Here is a 22,990-nt window from a genome sequence, read left to right on the forward strand (position 1 = left end):
ATTGTTAAAGATAAAATGTACTGTAAAACTTTTCAATAAAAAAAAAAGAATTGAGGAGCATAGATATCAAGGAAATAAATACGTAATCTCTCATTCCACACAGGCTTCGTGCCTTATGAACCCGACTCTCTAAAATACACTGGAATTATTATTCTTCCTTATTTTTAGAAATTAGTAAGCTAGACTTTTCTGTTGTTAGTTGAATACTGATTTGGGTCTTTTTGTTAGCAATGTGCCAGGATATTTCTAATAGCATGATGTTTATAACAGCTATAGCATACATTCCCCACAGATGTTAAATTCCGAGGAAATGATATAGAAGAACATTATTATATAAGAGATTTAGAGAGGTTCTGGGAGATCAGTCCTAAAGGAAAATCAATTTTCACTGTAAGAAAACAAGCTTCTTTCCAGTGGACTCTTCAAAAATTGGCAGTGACTAAACAGCAATTAACAAATTGCGAAAGCTGAGGAAGCAAGTAACCCGTATATTTCTGGAGCATGCTTCCATTATCTCTAGCCTTTGGATGTGCTGCCAGTCCCAATGGCAACATGCCTCTGGAAGAAAAGTGTACAGGCTCCAGAAACAGATATGGCTATCCAATTTCCATGTGAAATTGCCCAGTCTTCACTCTCCACAAAGTCAACCATTTAAATAGCATCGGCTGTCTTTAAATAATTTGCTTTCTTCTGAAAACACGAGATGCTCTCTCCCTGCCCTAAAGGGAAAAACATTTGCAACTTTATAGAGGAGTAAAAAAAAGGTTGTCACGTGAACACACTGAGATTGATCTATAAGAGCCAAAGATCTGGGGTGGGGGGGATGGGGGGTGGTGGAGAAGAACATTTAAAGAACTAAGAAAATAGTGGTACAAAACAAAGACATAGGAACAAGGGCACAAAAATTTACAGATTAAATAGAATAGTAGAATAAGATAGGAGAAAAATAGAAAGAAGTATAGAATAAGGCATTTACTTCAGAAGGAGTAGGAATTTAATTATGTACAATAAAACATGTTTTGAAAGTAAAGCAAATGCAATGTTTGTGATCTGTACCATACTTTAAAAAACCTAATAGGAATATATTGCAAGGTAAATATCAAAGGGTTAAAGCATCAATACATAAAACAGTTTTATATAAGCATATTTGTTTTTTTTAATTCATCATAATTCATGTTTGAACAAATCCAATATTATTAATTCCAGGATATGCAACATTAAATCATATCCAAACCAAACACTGAAATACTCCAACTTTTAGGGCTCTAAAATAAGAATGTTAGAGGCAACAATCCCATACAATCTTACCGTAGTAATTAGCTAAATTGCAGGATTCTTAGAAAAGAAGAGGCAGATTCCTAAGGCTCATGTGCAATTACTTTATTTAATGGTGTTTATACAGCCAGTGTTTATACATCAGAAGCAAGCTTGTGTGGCCAATGAGGATATTTTACTGGGTCCAGTGTAGGATCCCGAAATTTTTCAGGTAGATCTTCATATGTCATATTTTCAAACGGTATCATGTTTCTCAGTTCCTGAAGCTTAAGAGAAAAAAACATCATAATTACCCACAAATATGAAGAGAAATGCTGAAAACCAGCAGGACAGAAATTATTAGGAGAAAATACAGTACAATGGAAAAATCCTTTTGTATAATTAAAATTGCTAGCTTACCTCCTTCTCATATTCAACAATGCGGGCATTGGAATCCTTTATGAAATCAGCAGCAGTCTTATCCTGAAAGAAGAGATAGCAATATTATGAAAAACTTTGGTTCCAAAGAAGCTATCCATGCGAAGCTATCCATGCTTATCCAGTCTGAACTTTATAGCCAATAATAAAGTCAACAATACCACGCTTTCAGTGGCACCAATTTACACGTGCACTGCAAATAAATATCCATGGGTACATAAAATACGTATTGGATATAGGTCATAATCCTATTTAGAACAATTACATATAAAATAACTACACATGAAGCCCAATTGAACTTTAGTATAGCATTTGCCAAGTAAGGAAATTGTTCCTCTCCCCCATTTTTGCATTCATGTTCTAATTTTCTACTTTGTACCTCAGAAATGCTATTTATTATTTATTATTTCCAGCTTTTAATCTTAAGGAGGAAGAAATGGAAGGTCTTCAACTTGTTCTTCCAGACAATGTAAGGCCTGCAACTCTTGTAGTTAAAATTGGCCATTGTCAATGGCACAATTCTAGCAGAGAAATTACTAAAGGTAGCAATCCATAAGCAGATGGAATGTGGGAAGGAGGGAATGGTGTTCAGTATAATTTAACAAATGGCACCATGAGTAAAGATTACTCCACGAGCAATCTGCTAAGATGCCAAGCAGACACCTCTGCAAACGCCATTTATGTGCAATGAAAAAAACAAACAGTAACAGGATAGCAGAACACTTACAGACTCCTTTTCTTGGATGCTTATTTTAGCTGTTTCAGTATCCGCAGGCAGAGGAATCTGCAGTGCCTTAAACTGTGAAAATTGAGGAAACTGTAATTGAAATGTGTAGCTTCTGGTTTCCAAACCCATACCATATGTACCTTCTATCTATGTTTCGAATTCAGTAGTAAAGTACATACTTCCCAATGTCTCTGAATCCAGTCATTGAAAAGTATGTACTTTACTACCGAATTAGAACCACAGGCTCTTGTGCATTTATTGCCCTGTTGTATAAATCTTTCAACCATAGGATCCTAGAACCACAGCCAGTTTCAAAGTTGCATCCCTGCTTAGTGACTCATTCCCACATTCTCTTATCTGAACAGCTGCACCCCACTTTTCACACAAATAGCCTTGAAAGTTTCAGTGGCTTGGTGCTGACAGTTGCTTGATATAAATACAGTACTTTGCTTTAGGCTTTCTCATCAATGCAGTACTGTGCTTTAGGCCCTGAACTAGTTTCCAATTAGCTCCTGAGTGCAATTCAAAGTACTATATAACTTGAGATGAGAATACTTATAGAAACACTTTTTCCATCCAGTTTTGAACTGCCAGACTTGAACATTTCAGAAGTACCTGCTTTTGAGTCCCAACTTTTGCCAGGTAAGAAATATGAAGGCTTATAGCCACATCTCTGTGGAAGTACTTTAGAACAGCATCCTCTCAGAGATTTGATTTGCCTGCCACATTACTTGCTTTCCGTAAATTGTTAAAAGAAGAAATAGGGGTAATTTCAAAGAAGCTGAGAGGGATGAATTTTGGTTGGTGGTATCAGCTTGAGTAACACTGGTATAGTCTTTAGTTTTTCATCTTTTTACTCTGAAAGTTTTATTGCATTTTTATTGGTGTTTAGGGAACTACCAAGTCTCTTTTGATGCAATGGAATACACCTCAAACACCCAACAATTTAAAAGTGCCTCACCTTCTTTTCAAATTCATCCACTAGGGCAGTGTTCACAACTGCAGTCCTGTAGAAAGTCCAGTCAATGGCTGGTGGTGTCTCTGGCAAAGTTGCGAGCCTATTTTGATACATAAAAGAACATCAGAACTACTAGATGTTTCAGACTATTCCTTCTTTTAAAGTCATTTTTTATTTTTGATCTTCACAACAAGAAAAGTCAACCAAATGTCTGGATATTTTGTTTGTTATCAAGATAAAAACTTGATATCAAAGAATGTTATGTTTAAAGATCTGTAGGATGGGCAAGATTATTGCCTCTACCAAAATTTCTCATACCTAGTGTAATCACAGTTACTAACAATGATTGAGAGGCAATCAATATAGTCTTGTTGTTAGCTATTTAACTCTTTATTTAAATTAAATAGTAAGATCATAGGAACAGTTCTGCCTATAGATTTCACTAAATCTGAAAGCATGCCCATTTCAATAAACTGTACACCTATACCTTAAAATATGTCTTTTGTTGCACTGATATAAGAGGCAAGTGAACAGTTCTGCAACACATTCTGGACACATGTATTTAATAATGTAATCCAAATAATGCCATTGATGTATTCACCAATCACAAAGATATTTGGTTTAATGTCATTCCTTTTCTTTCCATGGTGTTCTTTACAAACTAAGAAATATACTCACTTGGCTGCAATAGCATCACTACGTGATTTGAAAGCATTAAACATAGGTCTCTGATCAACTGACACTCGTTCAGCAAATGCTGCCCAATCTATTGCTTTCACAGCAAACCTGCGGCCAGCCATTGCTATCACCTAGAAAATGGGAAGAGATAAAGACTAAGGAACAAATTAAATAAGAAAATAACATAGCAAGTAAGGGATGAAGGAAGCGGACAATGGACATTAACAGAAATTTTCAACCGAATGAAATCAAGAACTAAAATGCACCATAGATTTTATTCAGAAGTAAACCTGGTGTTTGGTCTAGTGGTTCAGGCACCAGGCTAGAAACCAGGAGACTGTGAGTTCTAGTCCCACTTTAGGTAGGACGCCAGCTTGGGTGACTCTTGAGCAAGTCACTTTCTCTCTGCCCTAGGAAGGAGACAATAGTAAACCACCCCTGAAATCTCTGCCAAGTCAACAATGAGTTAAAGGCAAAAACGCACCTACAAAAAATAGGTTGGTTTTTTTTCTTCAAAATCATGCAGTTTCGATTCAATTTTTAAAAAATATATAGCTTTTTAAAAAGCTAATATTAGTATTAGCTTGTTTGCTCCAAGATATCAAGCAATCCTTTTTTCCGCAATTATCCCAAACAAAACAGCCAGCGAATTTTTTTCTCTATTTTAGCATCTAGTTTCCTAGCCAAGGGGAAACCATTGCGGGAGAACAAATTTCTGTCCTCGGAGGCGCCATCCAAGAACCCTTCAACCCACGACCCATAACGAAACGAGAAGCATCACAGGACTAGCAACCCTCCCAAAGGACATCGGCTCCTCACCTTCAGCCACCCCGGGTAATTACACCGCCGGAAAAGGCTCCCGGAACTAAAGCCTGACAAGAGACCAACGGGCCCAATCGGGACGACTCTCTCCGGAAAGAGGGCGGCCCTCGCCATCTCATAGAGAGAGTAAAAGGCAAGAGCGCAGCCTGCTCTGCTCCGGACGGCAAGGAGAGCTAGGGCTAGGCAAACTGATGGGAGTAGTCAGAGGAGGGGAGTCGAGTTTCTCTTCGCTTGGGCTCGGGGGTGGCGATGGCTTCAGGAGGCAAAGCAGTTGAACCTTCCTACGAATTGAAGCTTTGGGATCTCCAGATGCTTCTGAGAGTAAACTTCGTCATTCCCACGAGTTCCCTTAAAATACCTTCCATCTCTGCCCTTCGCAGAACTATATTACCCAACCTATCATCTCTAGACATGACCGAATCTCCATCTTCTGCTCTATTTCTGCCGCAAGATCGGGTCTCCGCCCTGTTACATTTCAACGATGACGACTAAGTAGGCTGTTGCTCTTAAGAAGCTTTTATTTAGAACAAAGATCATAATATGAAAAGGTTGCACATACTATTGGGGGAGGGGAATAGCCCAAACCTCCGTGGAGGCTTCTGCAAAACCCAGCCCATCTTTTTAGCCATCTCTATTCCCGTCCCTCCGCCGCCCCCGTGATTGCAAAGCAGGCATGTAGTAAACTTCTCTTTTCTCTCTCAAAAGGACGGTCCGTATTATATTCAAATGATTTTCTCTCTTCTCCGTGAAGCAAAGTGGCAGGGCAATTTCTAAACGTCACCTTTTTGGAGTCAAAAACTGTTCCACTAAGAAATTAACTAAGGAGCGTCCAACGCAAAAGAAGAAGCGTCGATGTAAACTGTTGGGATTTATGGCACGGCTGCCTATCGTATTTCCTTCCGGTGTCTCTCGATCACCTTTCCGAATGTTACGTTCCATTACTCGTTCCGATTCCCTTTAAGGGTGGAACTCTTGGAACGAAGCCGGGGCCACGCACGGGGTCAGGCGCGGTCGTTCGACTCGGTTAGCGCTTGTTGACCCGGAAGAGACTCATCATCCCGGAAGTCCGCCGTTCTCGTGTCAGCGGGGACTGGTGTGGGGGGGAATGGCTGTCGCGCCTCGACCGGAGCAGCTCCAGCCTTTCCGCCCGGGCCGCTGACTAAGAAAGGGACCGCCGCCCGCCCAGCCAGGGGAGAAGCTGCAGCCGAGCATGGCGGAGTTGGTGGCTGGGGAGGGGCCGCCACGAGGTCGCACGCCCAGCCCTCTCCCGAACTCGGGGCCGCCGAGCCCTCGCCCAGCTGCGGCTCCCGCCTGCCCCGCGCGCAGCCCGGAGCCTCCGCCGCCCGAAAAAGCCGCGGCGGGGAGCGGGAGCGGCGGTGGCGGCTCCAAGTGGGTCCGGCTCAACGTGGGCGGCACTTACTTCGTGAGCACCCGCCAGACCCTCTGCCGCGAGCCCAAGTCGTTCCTCTGCCGCCTCTGCTGCCAAGAGGGGCCCGAACTGGGCTCAGACAAGGTGAGCGGGCGAGGCGGCCGGGCGCTAAATCGCTCTCTCGCTCCCCCCTCCCCATTCCCCCTTCGTGCCTATAGCCCGGCACACCCAGACTGAAGGGCGTGTGTGCTTCTCCGACGATATTCGTTTTCGCCCTTCCTTTTTTTCCGCTCTCCTAGTCGCCTTCCTGCATTTTCTGGTGTTAATGGAGTAGTCGTATTTCTGGAAGGAGGCCAAGTTCCTTGCAGAACTCCAGCTTTACCATAACTATACATTTTATTACTTACGTCAGGGGTCTTCAAACTTGGCCCTTTTATGACTTGTGGACTTCAACTCCCAGAATTCCTCAGCCAGCTTTGCTGGCTGAGGAATTCTGGGAGTTGAAGTCCACAAGTCATAAAAGGGCCAAGTTTGAAGACCCCTGCCTTACGTTTCTCCTGATGAAAACGTAGGGGAGGGGACAAGGGATATACAGCTTAGTGACACTTCTAGACTGCATCTAAAAATGGGGCATTAGGTTATTTGCGCGGGCGCACAAACACACATATCATATAGTCCTTGTATTTGCTGTGCTGTTCTTTATTGATGGTGTTTGCAGAAGATGCTGAGCCGCTGTTCATAGGCAATACAGACTTAATAGTACACAGTATGTTAATATGGTTGCGCTCACAGCATTTAAGGTATGACGTGGTTTGTAACAACTTGGTTTAATTATTGTGGCTGTAAACCAGGATGTTTAGCATTCTAGGATTAGCCTGAACACAGAAGACAAATTAAAAGCACTGTCTTTGTATAGCTTTTCTCTCAACCAGTATTAAATATGAATATTAATCTGTAATCAAACACTTCAACAATGAAGGTATTGTCAGTAAATAACTTGAATATAATCTATTTACCTTGGGGTAATGAGCGCAATTAGAAATGGTTTATTAAAAACACACACATATTTATAATGTTAAACATAAATGTTATTATGTATTTATAACATCTATATAATGTATTATATCCTATATCCTTCAGAATCAAAACAGAATCTTCATCCTTTATAGCCTTTCAGCTTTTCAGTTTCACATCTATAAAATAAGAAAATAAGATTTTTTTGATTTTTTTAAAAAATCAATATCTATATACAAAGCAACTTCTTTCTCTAGTACTTAAAACTCTGTGCCAAGATAAAGTATATTTAGAGTGGTTGCTTTAGCATATAATCACTTATAATGTCAGTGCAGAGGATTCTAAATGTGCTATAAAAACCTTACATAATTGTGTTCCTTAGAATTTAATTTTAAATGCAGTGCTTTAGATTATAGTGAAAAGTTATAATAGTTATAGAGAGATATCAAATTTGTGGTCTTTATTTACACTTCTGAGTGATACTGTCCTTGTGTGTTTACTTAGTAAGTCCCATTGAAATCAACTGCACAATAAGCTGTACAAACCTTTACAGATTGCACGTTTTTGTTAATGTAGTTTTGAGATCTGTCTCCAAGATAATTAGCTAAGTAGGTCCACTCAGTTCAGTAGGATACATTTCCAAGTATGTGTAGCTTTAGTGAGTGTTCTTAAAAAAGTTTGAGCCAATAGATCAAAAAAACTAAATATTCTGGATTTATTTTTGTGAAGAATATTTTTAGGCTACGAAAAAGTGCTGATGTAATTTATAGCTCAGATTTGTTAGATACATAGAATGAATTATATTTCAAGCGATAAAAAGAATATAGTAGTAATCAGTACAATTATGTTTATTTTTTCTTGTGCATTAATTTGATATGTGAAAAAGCTTGTGACATAATTAAGAGCACATTATTCCAAGTCAATAAACACATAATTTTCTAGTTAATGAGATACTGCCAAGGTACATAGGCCACAGTCTTATCTTTTTTTAATTATGTCACGGAATCATCTAACACAAGCAAATGTAGAATAAGATATCCACTAATGCAAGAATTTGGCTTCTTTCTCAGAGAACCATATTCTCAGATTCATGGCAGTTGGTTCCATGTCCAAATGTCTGAATGCCATTGGAATATCTTTCTTGAGCAGCAGACTATAACAGAATTATATCTCCTAACAGGATGAAACAGGGGCATATCTCATTGATAGGGATCCCACATATTTTGGTCCAATCCTGAACTACCTCCGGCATGGAAAACTCATAATAAACAAGGAATTGGCAGAAGAAGGTAAGAAAAACATAACTTTGAAAAATGTATAAATCTCTCTTGAAAGTTAGGAATGTTTAATTCCAGCCAGAGTTGTTGAGTGTCGGATAACATACAAATTTAATAAATTAGTATTACATTAGCAGTATTAATGGAGGTTGGTCTTGCCTGAGCCCAGAATTAAATAATAATAATAATAATTTTATTTGTATACCGCCCTTCTCCCGAAGGACTCAGGGCGGTGAACAGGGCAATACATGTTAAAAGACAAGAATACAAAAATTAAAAGAGATTAAACAAGATGCATTTAATGTATTTAATCTCATTGATTTCATGATCTATGCATCTTTAAAATATAATAGAAAGTTTATGTTACTCAGATTGTACTGTGGAAAAACAGGCATGTATTTATGATGAAGCAGGGAAGTATCCTTGGTAGTGCTTTCATTAGAGCCTTATTTTAGGGACTATTATATTAGCATTTGCTTTCTAATGGAACATACCCCATAAAAACAAGCTTCTTTTCATAAAGAGAATCAAAAGAGAAAATGTTTCTTGAATCTCCAGGTTGTAGTAAGGAGTACAAGTTTTATTCACACGGTGTTTCTTGATTTTTATTCAGTTTTGCTGGAATTGTGCCTAACAAAATATTTGTAGCCTTTAGTGTTGTAGAGACTATGCGTTTAGAATTTGGCAACAAGAATTATTTTGAGAAATTGGAAAAATGGTAATATTTCTAATATTAAGATTTTGTTTCAAGAGATATGTAATATCTATTTTATAAAAAGGCAGTTTTATCTCCCAATCAAAAAACCCTCAATAATTGATCCTTTGGCATAGATTTTATGATATTTTGTAATGTTAGAAACCATGATATTTTAAAATACAAACCAGAAACTGATTAGACATTTAAAGAAAATGTGATATATATCTGTACAGTTTTCCACTTGTTTTTATTTTGCTGTTTAATTGGCTGTTGATTTTTTTCATATAATTATCTCTTTCTTTTTTCTACTTCTTTCTGTAAAACCTGCTAAGATAAAGAAAGCTAATTTAAAAAAGAGAATTTGCCACTAAGATAATCAAATAACAAGCAGTGCAGTTTTGCCTCATATTTTTGAAAATTTTGATAGCTTAAAGATCATGTTTCCATCCACATTCTTAGATTTTCAAAACACAAGCTGAAAAAAATTCAGCTGCACTCTTTACATTAACATCACAACATTCATGGCTGTTCCTCTGTGGCTTTTCAGACAATAAAAAAGCTGAGTTGTGGCACACCACTCTTCAAATACAGAATGTCCTGAATTAAATTATAAATTATATATATTCTCCCATTTCAGAAATGCAGCAAGATCAGATCTGAAAGGTTTCTGATCAAGAAATTTTGTGGTTAATGTAGATGTATAGCAACCTTTCCTTCTTACAAATACTGAAGCCATGTTCTTCATCCTTATTTGTAGGCGTCCTGGAAGAAGCTGAATTTTACAACATTGCATCTCTAGTGAGGCTGGTGAAAGAACGAATACGAGACAATGAAAGCAGAACTTCTCAAGTAATTCACATTAGAAAGAAAATAAATGTATTGGGTCCTAACATATGTTACCACTTGATATGACAGGCTTGTGCGTTCTCTGTGGCATAAGAGCCGTGTTATAGGGATCTCCTTCACAAGATATTATTGGTTTCTTAAGTCTTTCACAAAAACACCCACTTTCCCTTTCTAGGTTTTAACAACTGTGGTGGCTAGAAGCATGCTTCTAAACACTTTTAAAAATGTTTGTTTTTTTATGAGCCTTCTCCATCTTAATATAATAGTATTACCATCATTTCAATAAGATACTATTATTTAGAAAACTCACAATCCTGATTTCTAACTTGTTAGTTTCTCCTCTTTTAACCCAGGGACCTGTCAAGCATGTTTACCGAGTTCTGCAGTGCCAAGAAGAAGAACTGACCCAGATGGTGTCTACTATGTCTGATGGATGGAAATTTGAACAGGTATTTCATGTTAACAGGTTCAGAAGTTGGGCCAATTCACTGGATATATTATGTCATCTTGTTTGTTTATTTATCATATTTATATGCTTTTCATCTCACTAACCAATAACGCTGGGTGGAAATATGCCTGTTGTTTGCAGAAGCCTGATTTTTAGTCACCTTTGCATTCTTTACTTAATTTTACTGTAACAGTTGATCAGTACTATCAGTTTGTGCCAATCTTGAATTCTCGTAAGTATATATCTAATGAAAATCCTATATTGTAGCTTGATTATTAGGTGTAAAAAAAAGATAAAGGTGAAGAAGCTTCTTGGATGAGAAGCAAAATGTCTTCAAAGAAAAACAAGAAAGTCCAGTTGCCTCTTGAAAAAAGCACCTTTGGGATATTGGTAGTTCTGTTCCCTACAATTTAAAACATTCTCCTGATTTTGTTTCAATTTGCTATAGCTGCTGGGTTTCTGGTTTGATGATTGTTGTTAGAGCTGCACAAAAATCTGACTTCAAGGAGCAAAATATGATTAAAAGCATAAAGAAGCACATATGTAGCATCTGTCAGGAACTTCATAAAGCAGCCCTTCACAGCTGCCACATGATCTCAGGAAAAGATACATTTATTCATTTATTTGAAGGTGTTTTTGACTGGTATTGCATGAATGGCTGGTGCTGCAGCTTTAGCTAAATCTGCAAAGCCCAGGTTTTTTTGAACGCTAGGATACATGAGCAGCTATTCACCCCACAGCATGGAATAGTCCTAAAATTTGGTGTTTTACCCAGCTATCTCTGGAGTTCCTAGTGACGTAATTCTTTATTTTAAATAAAATTGATACCATATTGCTTAAATAATAGTAGAAAGAAGGAGAGAGTAATTAATATGGAAATGATTGTTGCTGTTTCTGCAAATAGAATCAACAGATGTACAGGGTGTACCAAGTTGAGCCCTATAAACAGTTTATTATACAAATCGCATTCAGTGATCATATTGGTCACCGTTGTCTTCTAAACATGCCCTTTTTGATGCATGAGCTTTGAGCATTCCTAAATACAGTAACACTTTCTCCGAAAAAATATTAATTAATAAAACATATTGTGATTAACCTATGAGATCTGACATCTGGTACACCTGTATATAGTTGCATAACAAAACTGAAAATCTGTTAGTATTTTGATCTGACAGGGAAGTCACATGGTACATCATACTGTTTTTAGAGTTCAAAGGCATAATATGAGCATGCTTTTTCATCTTCTAAATGTTAAAGGAAGTTAAAAAATACTTCTCTTGCAAATCTGTAACTCAGTTGTTGGAGATGAGAATAAATTTAAATAATACTTTAGAATAAACTTATAAGACTGATTTTACGTTCGTCTCATATTGCTATTTTTAACATATCATTTCCTTTTTAACAGTTAATTAGTATTGGATCTTCATACAACTATGGAAATGAAGATCAGGCAGAATTTCTCTGTGTTGTATCAAGAGAGCTCAATAATTCGACCAATGGCATTGTCATAGAGCCTAGTGAGAAAGCAAAGGTGAGAAGCCTGTTGTGAGTGGAATCCTTCAATTTCTCTATTTATTGAATGGCATAAAATAGATAAGTGGATATTTTATAATAATTTTATTAGACATATTTAAACAAAACAAAAACAAACGATAGAATAAAAATTAAAAATGGAGAGTACAGGAAAAATATATAGACAGAAAAATAAATAAACATGTAGCAGCGGGGGGGGAATATATAACAAAATAACTTTCCTCTTTGTTGTAACACGTATAAACAATTTTATCTTCTCTTAAAATGCCACCCAAAAAAATCACTTCATCCCATATCTCATCTTATGTCTATAACCAGATTCTTACAACAATTTCATTCAGTCCTGGTCAGCAAAAGTCCATTAAGAAATGCCAAAAGTAACAAAACATCTATTTTAACCTTGATCAAATAAACCCACTTTATATTCCTTTTACTTTTAACAATCATAATTTTTAACCCTGATAATATCTTATAGCTGGTCTTCTTTTCATTTCTTTCAGAATTTTAGCATGTCTTTTGTAAATCCAATATTAGAAAATTATTGAAGACATTCTTTTGGCCTGCCAGTTTCAGATCCTTTTCAATTATTAAAACATCAGCCAATTTTATTTGTATACTCAGTGTAACATTTTTTTTCTATATTATTTTTGCAGGCTGTCATTTTGATACCAACTTTCAAATCAGTCCCAGTCCTCTTCTGCAGTGTCTCCTAAAAGCCTTCTATCTATAATGGCAGACACTTTTAAGATTAACTTGCAGATCCATTACTCACAAAAATCCTTGAATATATCCATTATTAAAAATAATTTGTCCCATCTTGTGTTAGTAAGCCAAAATTAAATGTTATTTTCCTTTAATTGTAATCTATAATTACCTCTTGTTCCCCCTAGTGTCCAGCGTTCAAATTCCCATATATATATATATATATATATATATATATATATATATATATATATATATATATATATATATATATATATATATATATATATATATATATATATATATATATATATATATATATATATATATATATATATATATATATATATATGCAAATTATTATATATACAAATTATATATATGTGTGTGTTAAATGCTTGCTAACTATTTAGATTACCTTGCTAGGCCCCAAACATGGGACAAATATTTATTTCCTGTTTCGGCCTAACCGAAGGCCATCCGCAATCAGCCCAGGTTCGAATCTCAGAAGTGTATGGCTGACTGATGAAAACAAATAAGTTTGAAATGCATATCAGTCTCCCTTTAATTCTTTGTTAGCAATCTAAAATTTACACAAATATGAGCTGTCACTGTTGTGACTACTGCCTGTGGATGGCCTTCGGTTAGGCCGAAACAGGAAATAAAGATTTGTCCCATGCTTGGGGCCTAGCAAGGTAATCTAAATAGTTAACAAGCATTTAACACATATCTCCCTTGCTTCTCAGCTAACAAAGTGAGATAGAGCTTGTGGCCTAGAGGTTAAAACAACTGCCTAATGTGCAATCAGCCCAGGTTCGAATCTCAGAAGGGTATGGCTGACTGATGAAAACAAATAAGTTAAATGCATATCAGTCTCCCTTTAATTCTTTGTTAGCAATCTAAAATTTACACACACACACACATATATATGTATATATATATGTATATGTTTTCTGAGGTTTTCGCGGGTGCTTGTATGTGGATCTTTGGTCATTCGGGTTTTTCCCCGCGTAGAACTAAAGGTGTAGGAGCAACACACACACACACATATATATATATATATACACACATACATACATACATATATATACATACATACATACATACATACATACATACATATATATATATATATATATATATATATATATATATATATATATATATATATATATATATATATACATACATACATACATACCATTTTATTTTCCCATTTCTTCAACAAACAAGTCAACAAATATATCGCCATACATAAATACATACATGTAGGTTTGGGTGCTGCTCGTCCATTTCCCCTTTCACTGTATCCACCCTTCTTCTCTCTCTTCCCTCTTCTCTACTTTCTCCCTTTCTCCTTTCTTTCCTACTTCCTTCTTCTTCCTCTCCTTTCCTCTTTCCCACACCACTCCCCTCCCCTTTCTCCCGACTTCTCCTCCTCTTTCCCTCCAACCTTCCTACTTCCTTCCCCGTCCTCTACTCTCTTCCCTCTCTCCTCTCCTTTCTTCCTTCCCATTCCTCTTCCGATACAATTCAGGAGTGATGTCCGAGCAGCTCCTCTCCTTAGATTTTCAATGTCTATATTAGGTGTAATAATATCCTTATCTCCTCATTTTTCTTCCAAGTAAATTAGTGTTAGTTGTCTTTTAACCATATTCTCTTTTTCACCCACTCATAAAATTTTCCCCAAATTTCATAATACTCTGACTCTGTCTTATCTTTAATTATCATTGTTAATCTGTTCATTTCCGTACATTCCATTATTTTCCTGACCACCTCTTCTTCTGGAGGAGCTTTCAGTGCCTTCCAGTTTTGTGCAAACACAATCCTAGCTGCAGTGGTTATATGAATATTCAAATATTCTCTTTGCTATATTTCTCTGGTAAAATACCCAACAGGAATATTTCTGGTCTTAATTCTATACGTTGTTGTATCATCTTTTCTATCCATGATTTGATTATGTTCCAATAGGTTTTAGCTTCTGCACACATCCACCACATATGATAGAAAGAGCTGTTCTGTACCAGCCTACTACCGGCCCTGCAGAAAAGGCAGGGACAACCCCTTTACAAAAAGGCAAGAGGCTGGAACTAAGCCTGCCAAATTTATTGACATAAAACAGAGCAAACAGAGCCAAACAAAAACACGAACCATGAAACAGGAGCTATTCAAACGGTTGCCTTCAGCAAACCAGCCCTCCCACACATTCCCCTTTTAAACAGTTCAAGGCGTGGCTTCTCTCTGCCTCCTTCCGAGGTGCCCCATTGCCTTCCTCTGTTTACTCCTGATTGACTGCCTCCTGCGTCGGGCGTCCTTGAACAGGGCCAGCTGTGGGTCATCTTCATCCACGCTGTCAGGCTCACACAGCTGGGTCTGCGTAGTAACCAGATGGGAGGGGCCTGGCTGAGGGCTCTGGAAAGCCTCCGGGCTGTTCTCTGCAGGCTCTCCAACACCCCCCTCCTCCTCCTCTGAATCGTCTGACCCAACTGCCGAACCCATAGGCTGACCCTGAATCACAACAAGAGCCTGGTATTTGATGGCATTTCCAACATTTCATAGATCTGTCCTTAAACATTTTAGCTACTCTTTCTGGAGACATATGCCATCTGTAGATCATCTTGTACATATTTTCTTTATACACTGTCACCATTGTCAGTTTATAGTTTCTTTCCCGCAATTGCTGCCATCTATCAGTGGCTCAGTGGGTTAGGACGCTGAGCTTGTCAATCAGAAAGTCGGCAGTTTGGCAGGTCGAATCCCGAGTGCCACGTAACAGAGTGAGTGCCTGTTACTCGTCCCAGCTTCTGCCAACCTAGCAGTTCGAAAGCACGTAAAAATGCAAGTAGAAAAATAGGGACCACTACGGTGGGAAGGTAACAGCGTTCCGTGCACCTTTGGTGTCTAGTCATGCCGGCCACATGACCACGGAGACATCCTTGGACAAACGCTGGCTCTTCGGCTTTGAAACGGAGATGAGCACCGGCCCCTAGAGTCAGAAACGACTAGCACACATGTGCGGGGAACCTTTACCTTTATCTAATTCAATCTTATATGCAAAATTTCTTGACCATTTTATCATTGACTCCTTAACTTGCTCCCCCTCTAATTCCCTATATAATAAGTAGCTATACATTTTTTAATCCATTTTTCTTCAGTTCCCGTAAGTATTTCATCTAACTCTGTTCTCCCCAAATTAAAACCATCTATTTTAGCATCTTTTTCATATCTAGATTGTATTTGCATTCTCATATACCAGTCCATCTTTATTCCGTGTTCCTCTAATTGTTGTTTGGTTTTCAGCTTCCCCGAGTCTGTTAGTAGGTCTTTATATCTTATAATGTTTCCCATGTTAAACATATTGGGGTGTATTAACGTTTCCATCGTTGAGAGCCAATCTGGAATCCTCAAGTAATGCTTCCTCTTTATTTTCTCCCAAACCATCAATAAAGAATTCCTGATATGATGTCTCTGGAAATAGCTGTGTATTCTATTTTCCCCATACCATATGAACGCATGCCATCCCAACTGTAAATCATGTCCCTCTAATGACAATAATCTAGTATTCCTCAGTAAAATCCATTCTCTCATCCATGACATTACTGCAGCTTGGTAATATAATTCCCAATTAAGTAAACTAGCCCCACCTCTGAGTCTTGCATCCTGTAACATTTTTAAATTAATCCTTGCCTTTTTCCCCTTCCAAATATATTTCAAAATTATTTTATTTAGCCCCTCAAAATATTTCTTTTCCAATCTTATTGTTAAAAACAAAAACAACAATCGTGGTAATATATTCATTTTGATTATTGCAATCTTACCCATTAATGATAGTTGTACCTTTTTCCATTTATCCAAATCTACTTCGATTTGTCTTTTCAATTTGTAATAATTATCTTTAATTGTTGCATATCTTGCTGTGAGGTGAATCCCCAGATATTTTACCTTTTTTACAATCTGTATCTCTAACTTTCCCATCAAAGTATGAAAGTTAAGAGAGAAGAATATAAGCTACAAGCTTTCGCAGATGATTTAGTATTTATCTTGGAGGACCCATTAGAGATAGGACCTGTATTAATAGAACAAATAGAAAAATATGGTGAGGTAGCAGGTTTGAAGATTAATAAAGATAAAACAAAAATGTTAGTGAAAAATATTACTAAAAAAAACAAATTCCCATCCTATTGTATTTTCTTTCAGAATTTAAAACAAGACTATCCTATGGGAAGGATTTCCACAATGAAATCTTATTTCAAATCCCCTAATCCATTTATAACTTTCCAAAATCAACTTCTAATCATTCATTTGCTGCTTCATTTTAAAAAATGTCCTTAAGCAGCTCTGTGACCCTAAATTTGTTGATTAGAACTCTGCCATTGCTGGCAGCTGCTGCTCCAAACTGACCAGATCTTAATCAGTTTCACTCTGAAAGCTTTTCTTGTTCTAAACGCCCACATTGGTCAGAAAAGGAAATTTCTATTAAGGAGTAACTTGCTAAATGAGGACTATTTGTATATAAATTTGCTCAAGCCGTTCAGAGTTCTAGTCCCCCTCTTGGCATGTAACTAATTTTAATCTATAACATCAAATCTTGAAATACCAGCCATTTTTTATTATTATTTTTTTGAGTTCTTGATTAGGATGGAATTTGGAGGCACTTTTATAATGGCTGCTTATTTTTGGAGGAGCGGTTTTAGAAGCTGGTGCTGAGAGTTTTTTTCTGGTAGAATCCATGATTCTAAACGTCATTGTTAAAACTATTTCGTTAAACAAAAGGATGTTTAATCCAAACAATACAAAGTATTCCTGATCATTTGAAAAGCAAACCAACTTGTGCTTTACAGGGTATGCTCCCCATGAAGGCTTATATTCAAAACTCAGGTATCTTTCTGCATGCCCAAATTTTGACAGAAGGCTAGTATATTTGTATGGTTAAAATATCAGTATCAGGCTGCAATAATATATAATTTAACTATATCCTGGTTGGAATACTGTGATGCACTCTGTTGAATGTTTGGGATTTTTGTTCACAATACGCTGTATATGACGTACAACCCCACCCCCACCCCTCTTGATGACTTGGAATCAATGCGTTGGAAGTACAATAAATTCTTATACAAATTTGCCTGTACGTGATCTTGAGAGAAGTAGCATGTTTTCCAGCTTTCTTTTTTAACGTTGCAAGAAACGCTTCTAAAGTGAAATGCTTCTCTCTTTTGTTTTTTGTTTTTTTCAGATTCTTCAGGAGCGAGGATCACGGATGTAATCCAAGCATTTAACTTTAAAACTCCAAGATGTTAAAAAGGGCAACTTAGCTGGGCAGAGAATTTCTCCTGCAGTCCAACCTTGCTTTTGTACAGTAATAAAACTAACACAAAGCAAAGCTGAGCCTGTCCTGCCAGTGGAGAATCAAATCCTGGTAAAAACCAAAGGCTCATCCCACCCCAGTCACAGAAAGCTAAGAGAAAAGAAGAGAATCTTCCAGCTGGAGAGCGCCTAGTTACAGTCCTTCAGGTCCAGGGAAAATAGATTTGAAAACGAATAATTAAATATTCTTCCTCCATTTTCACTCACCAACTTTTTTTTTAATATGTTACTGGTTCAGAGCTGTTAAATAAGAAAGTTGAGTGAGGGATGTGGTATTAGCCGAAGGGTTTTTCTTCCGATAACACTACATATCTAACTGTAGGCATTTCTTGCAGTACAGTTTGGTCAGCGTCCTTCATGCTTTTAAGGTGTCCAATTACCTGTGATATTTAGGTTCTGTTGTATTGTTTCCTGTTCTCTGTGAAAAGAGAGGGAAAAGAAGGAAGCTTATGCCCCATTTCTCCCACCAAATCTAGAATGTGTCCTTTGGGTTATTTCAAACCGTTCTTTGATATGGAAGATTTGTTCCTGCCAAGTTCAGCTTTGCCTTGTCTTCAATAGCATGAAACTATTCCCTTGTTCTCTTGATGTCCTGCACTAAAGCAGGTTTTCATTTGTACTCTTAATTACTTTGGTAGGCATTAGTACGTCCAGGGACAGAGAGTCTATTACTTACACATTATGATACTGTGCTTGAAATTTCTCATCCCCTCCTTTGTGTCCTCTCACCCAAAATGACTAAAGGGCATTGCACAGGTTGGGGAGGGGGGTGGGGAAGGGAGGTGTAAAATGATGACAGTTGCCAAACTATTGTGATGTTTCTTGTCCAAAGTGATTTGTGAACTTCTGTATATTTTTTTTCTGTTGGAATGCCTTGAATGGAAGTAACAGTGTTGTGCCTCTCTGAGTTCTAATCTTAGACAAATGGGACTTGCTGATTTTGTCAATTCTTTTGTGCCATCCCTAATCAGTGAAATGTCCCTTCTAGTTATTGGTAAATGGAATTCCTCAAGTATTTTCTCTACCTTCTGGCTTTGTTTCTTGTTAGTCATCTTTGGCTTCTGGGCTTTTGAATTAAGCTCTGAGCATAATGAACCAAAGTATCAAAAGGAACTGCAGTGCTTTGGTTTTCCCTAGGCAATAATTGAAGCTCCCACATTAGTCAAGTGATCGGAATAGGATCCCTTATATTCCGATTGGTTTGCTTGGAATTTCTCAGTAAGGAGTTGCACTCAGTGTCTTTTTCATGTTTTATGGTGTGTGGTAATGAGGCTTCCCCTTTTATTTCTTCCTAGTTACAAAAGGAGTGCGAACAAAGAGGATAGTGAATGGTTACTGAAAGCATGGAAAATGCAGATGAAGCAAAAAAAAAAATTTAAAATGAAATTTATCAGGGTACCAAATTATCCTGCTCCACATTCTCCATTAATCTTCAGTATTTATGTACATATATATCACTGAGCTTCCCCACCGTTTTTGCCATCATACCTCCAGTAATATTTTGATGGGTTAGATGCATTATTCAGTCCCTGTAGCAACAGACTGTACCAAAGGTCTCGTGGTCAGCTTCTGGCTGCTAAACTCAACCAGCTTCATACTCTGTGGAATTCAAGCAACTTTCTTGTCCTTCTTCATCTTTCCTGTCTGTAATATGTTGGTATTGGCATGGTCAGACAGTGTATGTCATGGCTGGATTTAACTAACACTGTGATGTGTACATAAATCTATGAGTATCTTCTTCTTTCAGCCGTTGTCAGTATATGTCCACAGCTGAGAAATAAGCAGATGTGTTTGTGTGTGTATTGTGAGGAAGTATAAGAACCACAGAAGTATCCTCATAATCTCTCCTTCCAGGGAAGGGAGATTATGCTGGCATGAACTAGTTGAAAGAAAAATCAGAGGGTGCTGCAAAGAATAGCTGCCATTTCCAACTTGGCCTAACCCAACTGATTCCCCACCTTGCTGGGCACGTAGCAGTGTTAGGTTTGCTTGGAAGCAGATCTTTACTGTGTAGCTTTAGTAAACTAAAACAAATACCTCATTGATTTATGTTACGATCACCAGAAACACCATGCACGGGGAAGCTACATTAGAAGAGTGCCTGATGTCAAGATAATGAACTGGTAAAAGTAATTTCATTTTGTTGTACGTGTAGTGCCATTGAAAACAGCTCCATTTAAATCTGGAAATAAAATCCAATTTGAGATGAGGCTGCTCTGTTACAGCAAGACTTGAGCTAAATGGAGAGAAAAACAGTGTCTCTGCTGAATAAATAGGGCCACTCGTTCACTTGCTGCTGACAAGTTGTGAGAGGTTTTCAGCAGATCTAGTTTTTTGTTGGAACACGAATACCTTCTCTTTTCCTTCCCTTCTTAAATATTTCTAGTTATGGTTTGGGGGAACCCTCCCTGAAATGTTGAGCAGTTTAGTTGGAGACAGAAACAGTATTAGGGATTGGGAAAGCTCTCGGCTTTCTTAATATAAGGGCTTGAATTCCAGCTACAGCAAGACACTATTCTAGCTCACCCACCTGGGATGTTCTTTTCTCAAGATGAGAGGCCACCTTCAGACCCTGTTAAATTCAAGAATCGGCTTTCATGTTCTCCACCAGTTGTAACTTTGCCTTCTTTAGCAACAGGGCTCTTCCTTGCGTTTGCCTTTATGTGGTTGAGACTAAAGTTGGAACATGAATGCAGACACTATTTCCCCACGGAAGGCAATAAATGGCAAAGGAAGCCAGTGGTGGGATGGCTTTTCATCTGAGTGATGTGCATCTCTTGAGGTTTTTTTAAACCATTAGCTAGCCCCTGGGGACCAGTACCTGGTTCAGAAACCCAGTGGCCCAATTATTCCGTTACCACAAGGTTGGAGCTAACCTCCTCTTAAAAGTGTCTTTGTTTCTGCACATTTTTAATCAATTTTTCTCAGGGGTGACTGAATGGTCCGAGGGGGAGGGGGTTATCCACAAAGGGGTGGGGGTGGCTCCTCGGACCTTCACAGATGGGCCGTGGGCTCCTCACCCTCAGGTTTTGCTTGCAAGCCTAGAGGTTTTGTACAGTTTGTCACATGTCGGTGCCCTTTGCTACTGTTTCTCTTGGTTTATTAAATGTGTTTGAATAATAATGGAGATGCTGTGATTTCTTTTTCCAATAAAGATTCTGACATGACTTGTGCTTGGGTTTTTTCCCCCCCGGAATTTATTTTGTGTCTTGCTGCTTTCTGGGTATTAAAGATTGAGGGTCTTTTACACAGAAATTCTCTAGATGCACTCATGTTCTGCTTTTGCTTTTAATTAAAAATTCTTGCTATCAAAGTAACGGTGAAGACTTACTTTTGAGTGAAGACTTACGGCTTCTTTTCACTGAAAAGGAGACTGAAGCCATTATTTAATAGTAATCATAATTGTAGTTTTCCCAATAGGATTGTTTGTAAGTGGGGTCTTAAATTCAAAAACTTAAAAGTATATATCTGGATGCTTGGGTGTGTGTAGTTTTCGGAAGATAATTTTTATAAACAGATTCTTCAGATAAATTTGTATGATGAATTTAGTTTATTCCTTGGTAACATAATAAAATCACTGTTGGGTGTATGTGGGCTTAGGGATTCTGTTTCAGAATAGCCATCTGTGGTGGCAGTGATCCTGACACTACAAACAATAGATAAATATGTTAATATGCCCAAGCAGGCTGATAAACAGGAGCTACCAGAGATACAATATAAATAACTTCCTAAAGCAGAATGATAAATCCATACAAAAAGGGCTTTTCCAATAAAAATGAATGAATGAAACCATGGCTTATTTATTTATTTATTTAATTTTAATTCCATTTATATCCCGCCCTTCTCCGAAGACTCAGGGCGGCTTACAAGCTCAGCAGTATTTATCTTGTCTTTTTGATACCAATGCAACAAGATGTTGGGGTCTATGCATGCTATATTAAAAATCATGTAGTAGTGTTTCCTTTCATCATGGATGCCTATAATCTTGAAAGGGCACAGCAGATAGGTCCTTAATATTTGTATTTAGATGAGCTTGCCAGTGACATCATAACCCAAGGACTTTACTCCCTCCTCCTTTGTAGTTTGAACTGTGATGTCACCTGACAAATTCAGATCCCATGATTGGCTATAAACAGGTGGAAAGTCAAGTCAAGGAGTGAGACAACAAGACCACAGCTGAAAACCTTTAATCACTGGAGCTGTAGTAGAGTACCTATTGGTAATTTATCAAGTGCAACTGACTCTTAACAGGTAAGTACAGATAATAGCGCTCAGAGAAATCTGCAGAATTATAGTATCACAACTTAATGAACTAGATGAGACACCCATTGAATATCTTTTTTTCTCTCCAAATAATTTGTTTTGAATGTTCTAGTCTCTGCTCATAACAATTCTTAAATAAATGTTTGCTTAAGTAACTACTCTGAGCTTATTTTCTTGTCACAAGGGCATGTGCGTAAGGCAGAAGCCTTGTTGTAAGAACAAAATATACTTTCATACTGGGAAAGGCCATAACTCTTTGGTAGCATACATGATGTAAAAACTGTTAATGTCATGCAGATACATAAAACCACTCTGGCTTTGCATCCTTGAGCAAGGTTTTGCATTCAGTTAGTGACAACAGAGGCAGTGGCAATATGTGCTGAAGTTGGGGAATGTTACCATCAATCCCTTGCCACAGACAGATAAGCTCCCTGTTGGCCTTGGAGGTCTCTGATGTTGCAAGGAAGCAAGTCCTCTGTGAATGGCCTGCCCAGGCATCTAATAGATGCTGTTGGATTCGAAGGAAGCCTGGGGTTCTTTCTGGTAGATGGTTTGAGGCTTCAGTTGTTGCTTGAAATGAAAGAGTAACCTTTGCTTGGA

The 22,990-nt window shown here is 37.7% G+C and overlaps 3 protein-coding genes across 6 annotated transcripts in view; 2 read left to right on the forward strand and 1 right to left on the reverse strand.

Moving 5' to 3' along the window:
• Window positions 1–1,148: 1,148 nt before the first annotated feature.
• Window positions 1,149–5,133, reverse strand: ATP5PD (ATP synthase peripheral stalk subunit d). Its single transcript, XM_081315862.1, has 6 exons — window positions 4,875–5,133; window positions 4,056–4,186; window positions 3,381–3,477; window positions 2,420–2,491; window positions 1,675–1,737; window positions 1,149–1,541 (listed from the first exon to the last, which is right to left on the reverse strand). Exons 1-6 carry the CDS (start codon window positions 4,989–4,991, stop codon window positions 1,410–1,412), a joined length of 612 nt encoding a protein of 203 aa, XP_081171988.1. The 5' UTR covers window positions 4,992–5,133; the 3' UTR covers window positions 1,149–1,409.
• Window positions 5,134–5,964: 831 nt separating this feature from the next.
• Window positions 5,965–21,294, forward strand: KCTD2 (potassium channel tetramerization domain containing 2). Its single transcript, XM_081315859.1, has 6 exons — window positions 5,965–6,390; window positions 8,441–8,549; window positions 9,992–10,083; window positions 10,434–10,529; window positions 11,934–12,059; window positions 17,997–21,294. The coding sequence occupies exons 1-6, from the start codon at window positions 6,088–6,090 to the stop codon at window positions 18,024–18,026; spliced, it is 756 nt and encodes a 251-aa protein (XP_081171985.1). The 5' UTR covers window positions 5,965–6,087; the 3' UTR covers window positions 18,027–21,294.
• A 115-nt stretch (window positions 21,295–21,409) lies between these two features.
• LOC308661093 (E3 ubiquitin/ISG15 ligase TRIM25-like) overlaps window positions 21,410–22,990 on the forward strand; it is a 30,885-nt gene continuing 29,304 nt past the window's right edge. For all 4 annotated transcript variants that reach the window (XM_081315853.1, XM_081315852.1, XM_081315854.1 and 1 more), the window contains exon 1: window positions 21,410–22,378. The gene's annotated coding sequence lies outside the window, so the exon portion shown is untranslated. The remainder of the gene's footprint in view (window positions 22,379–22,990) is intronic.

Source organism: Vipera berus (genome assembly GCF_964194415.1).
Source record: "Vipera berus genome assembly, chromosome: 2".
Lineage (NCBI taxonomy): Eukaryota > Metazoa > Chordata > Lepidosauria > Squamata > Viperidae > Vipera > Vipera berus.

Bases quoted from the DNA above. Each gene is read 5' to 3' on its own strand.
- KCTD2 (XM_081315859.1), top strand. From the start codon at position 6,088: ATGGCGGAGTTGGTGGCTGGGGAGGGGCCGCCACGAGGTCGCACGCCC. The intron at 8,550-9,991 runs GTAAGAAAAACA...CCTTATTTGTAG, and splicing joins CAAGGAATTGGCAGAAGAAG to GCGTCCTGGAAGAAGCTGAA. The intron at 10,530-11,933 runs GTATTTCATGTT...CCTTTTTAACAG, and splicing joins ATGGATGGAAATTTGAACAG to TTAATTAGTATTGGATCTTC.
- ATP5PD (XM_081315862.1), bottom strand. From the start codon at position 4,991: ATGGCGAGGGCCGCCCTCTTTCCGGAGAGAGTCGTCCCGATTGGGCCC. The intron at 3,478-4,055 runs GTGAGTATATTT...GTATCAAAATAG, and splicing joins AGTGATGCTATTGCAGCCAA to GCTCGCAACTTTGCCAGAGA. The intron at 2,492-3,380 runs GTGAGGCACTTT...CAATTTTCACAG, and splicing joins TGGATGAATTTGAAAAGAAG to TTTAAGGCACTGCAGATTCC.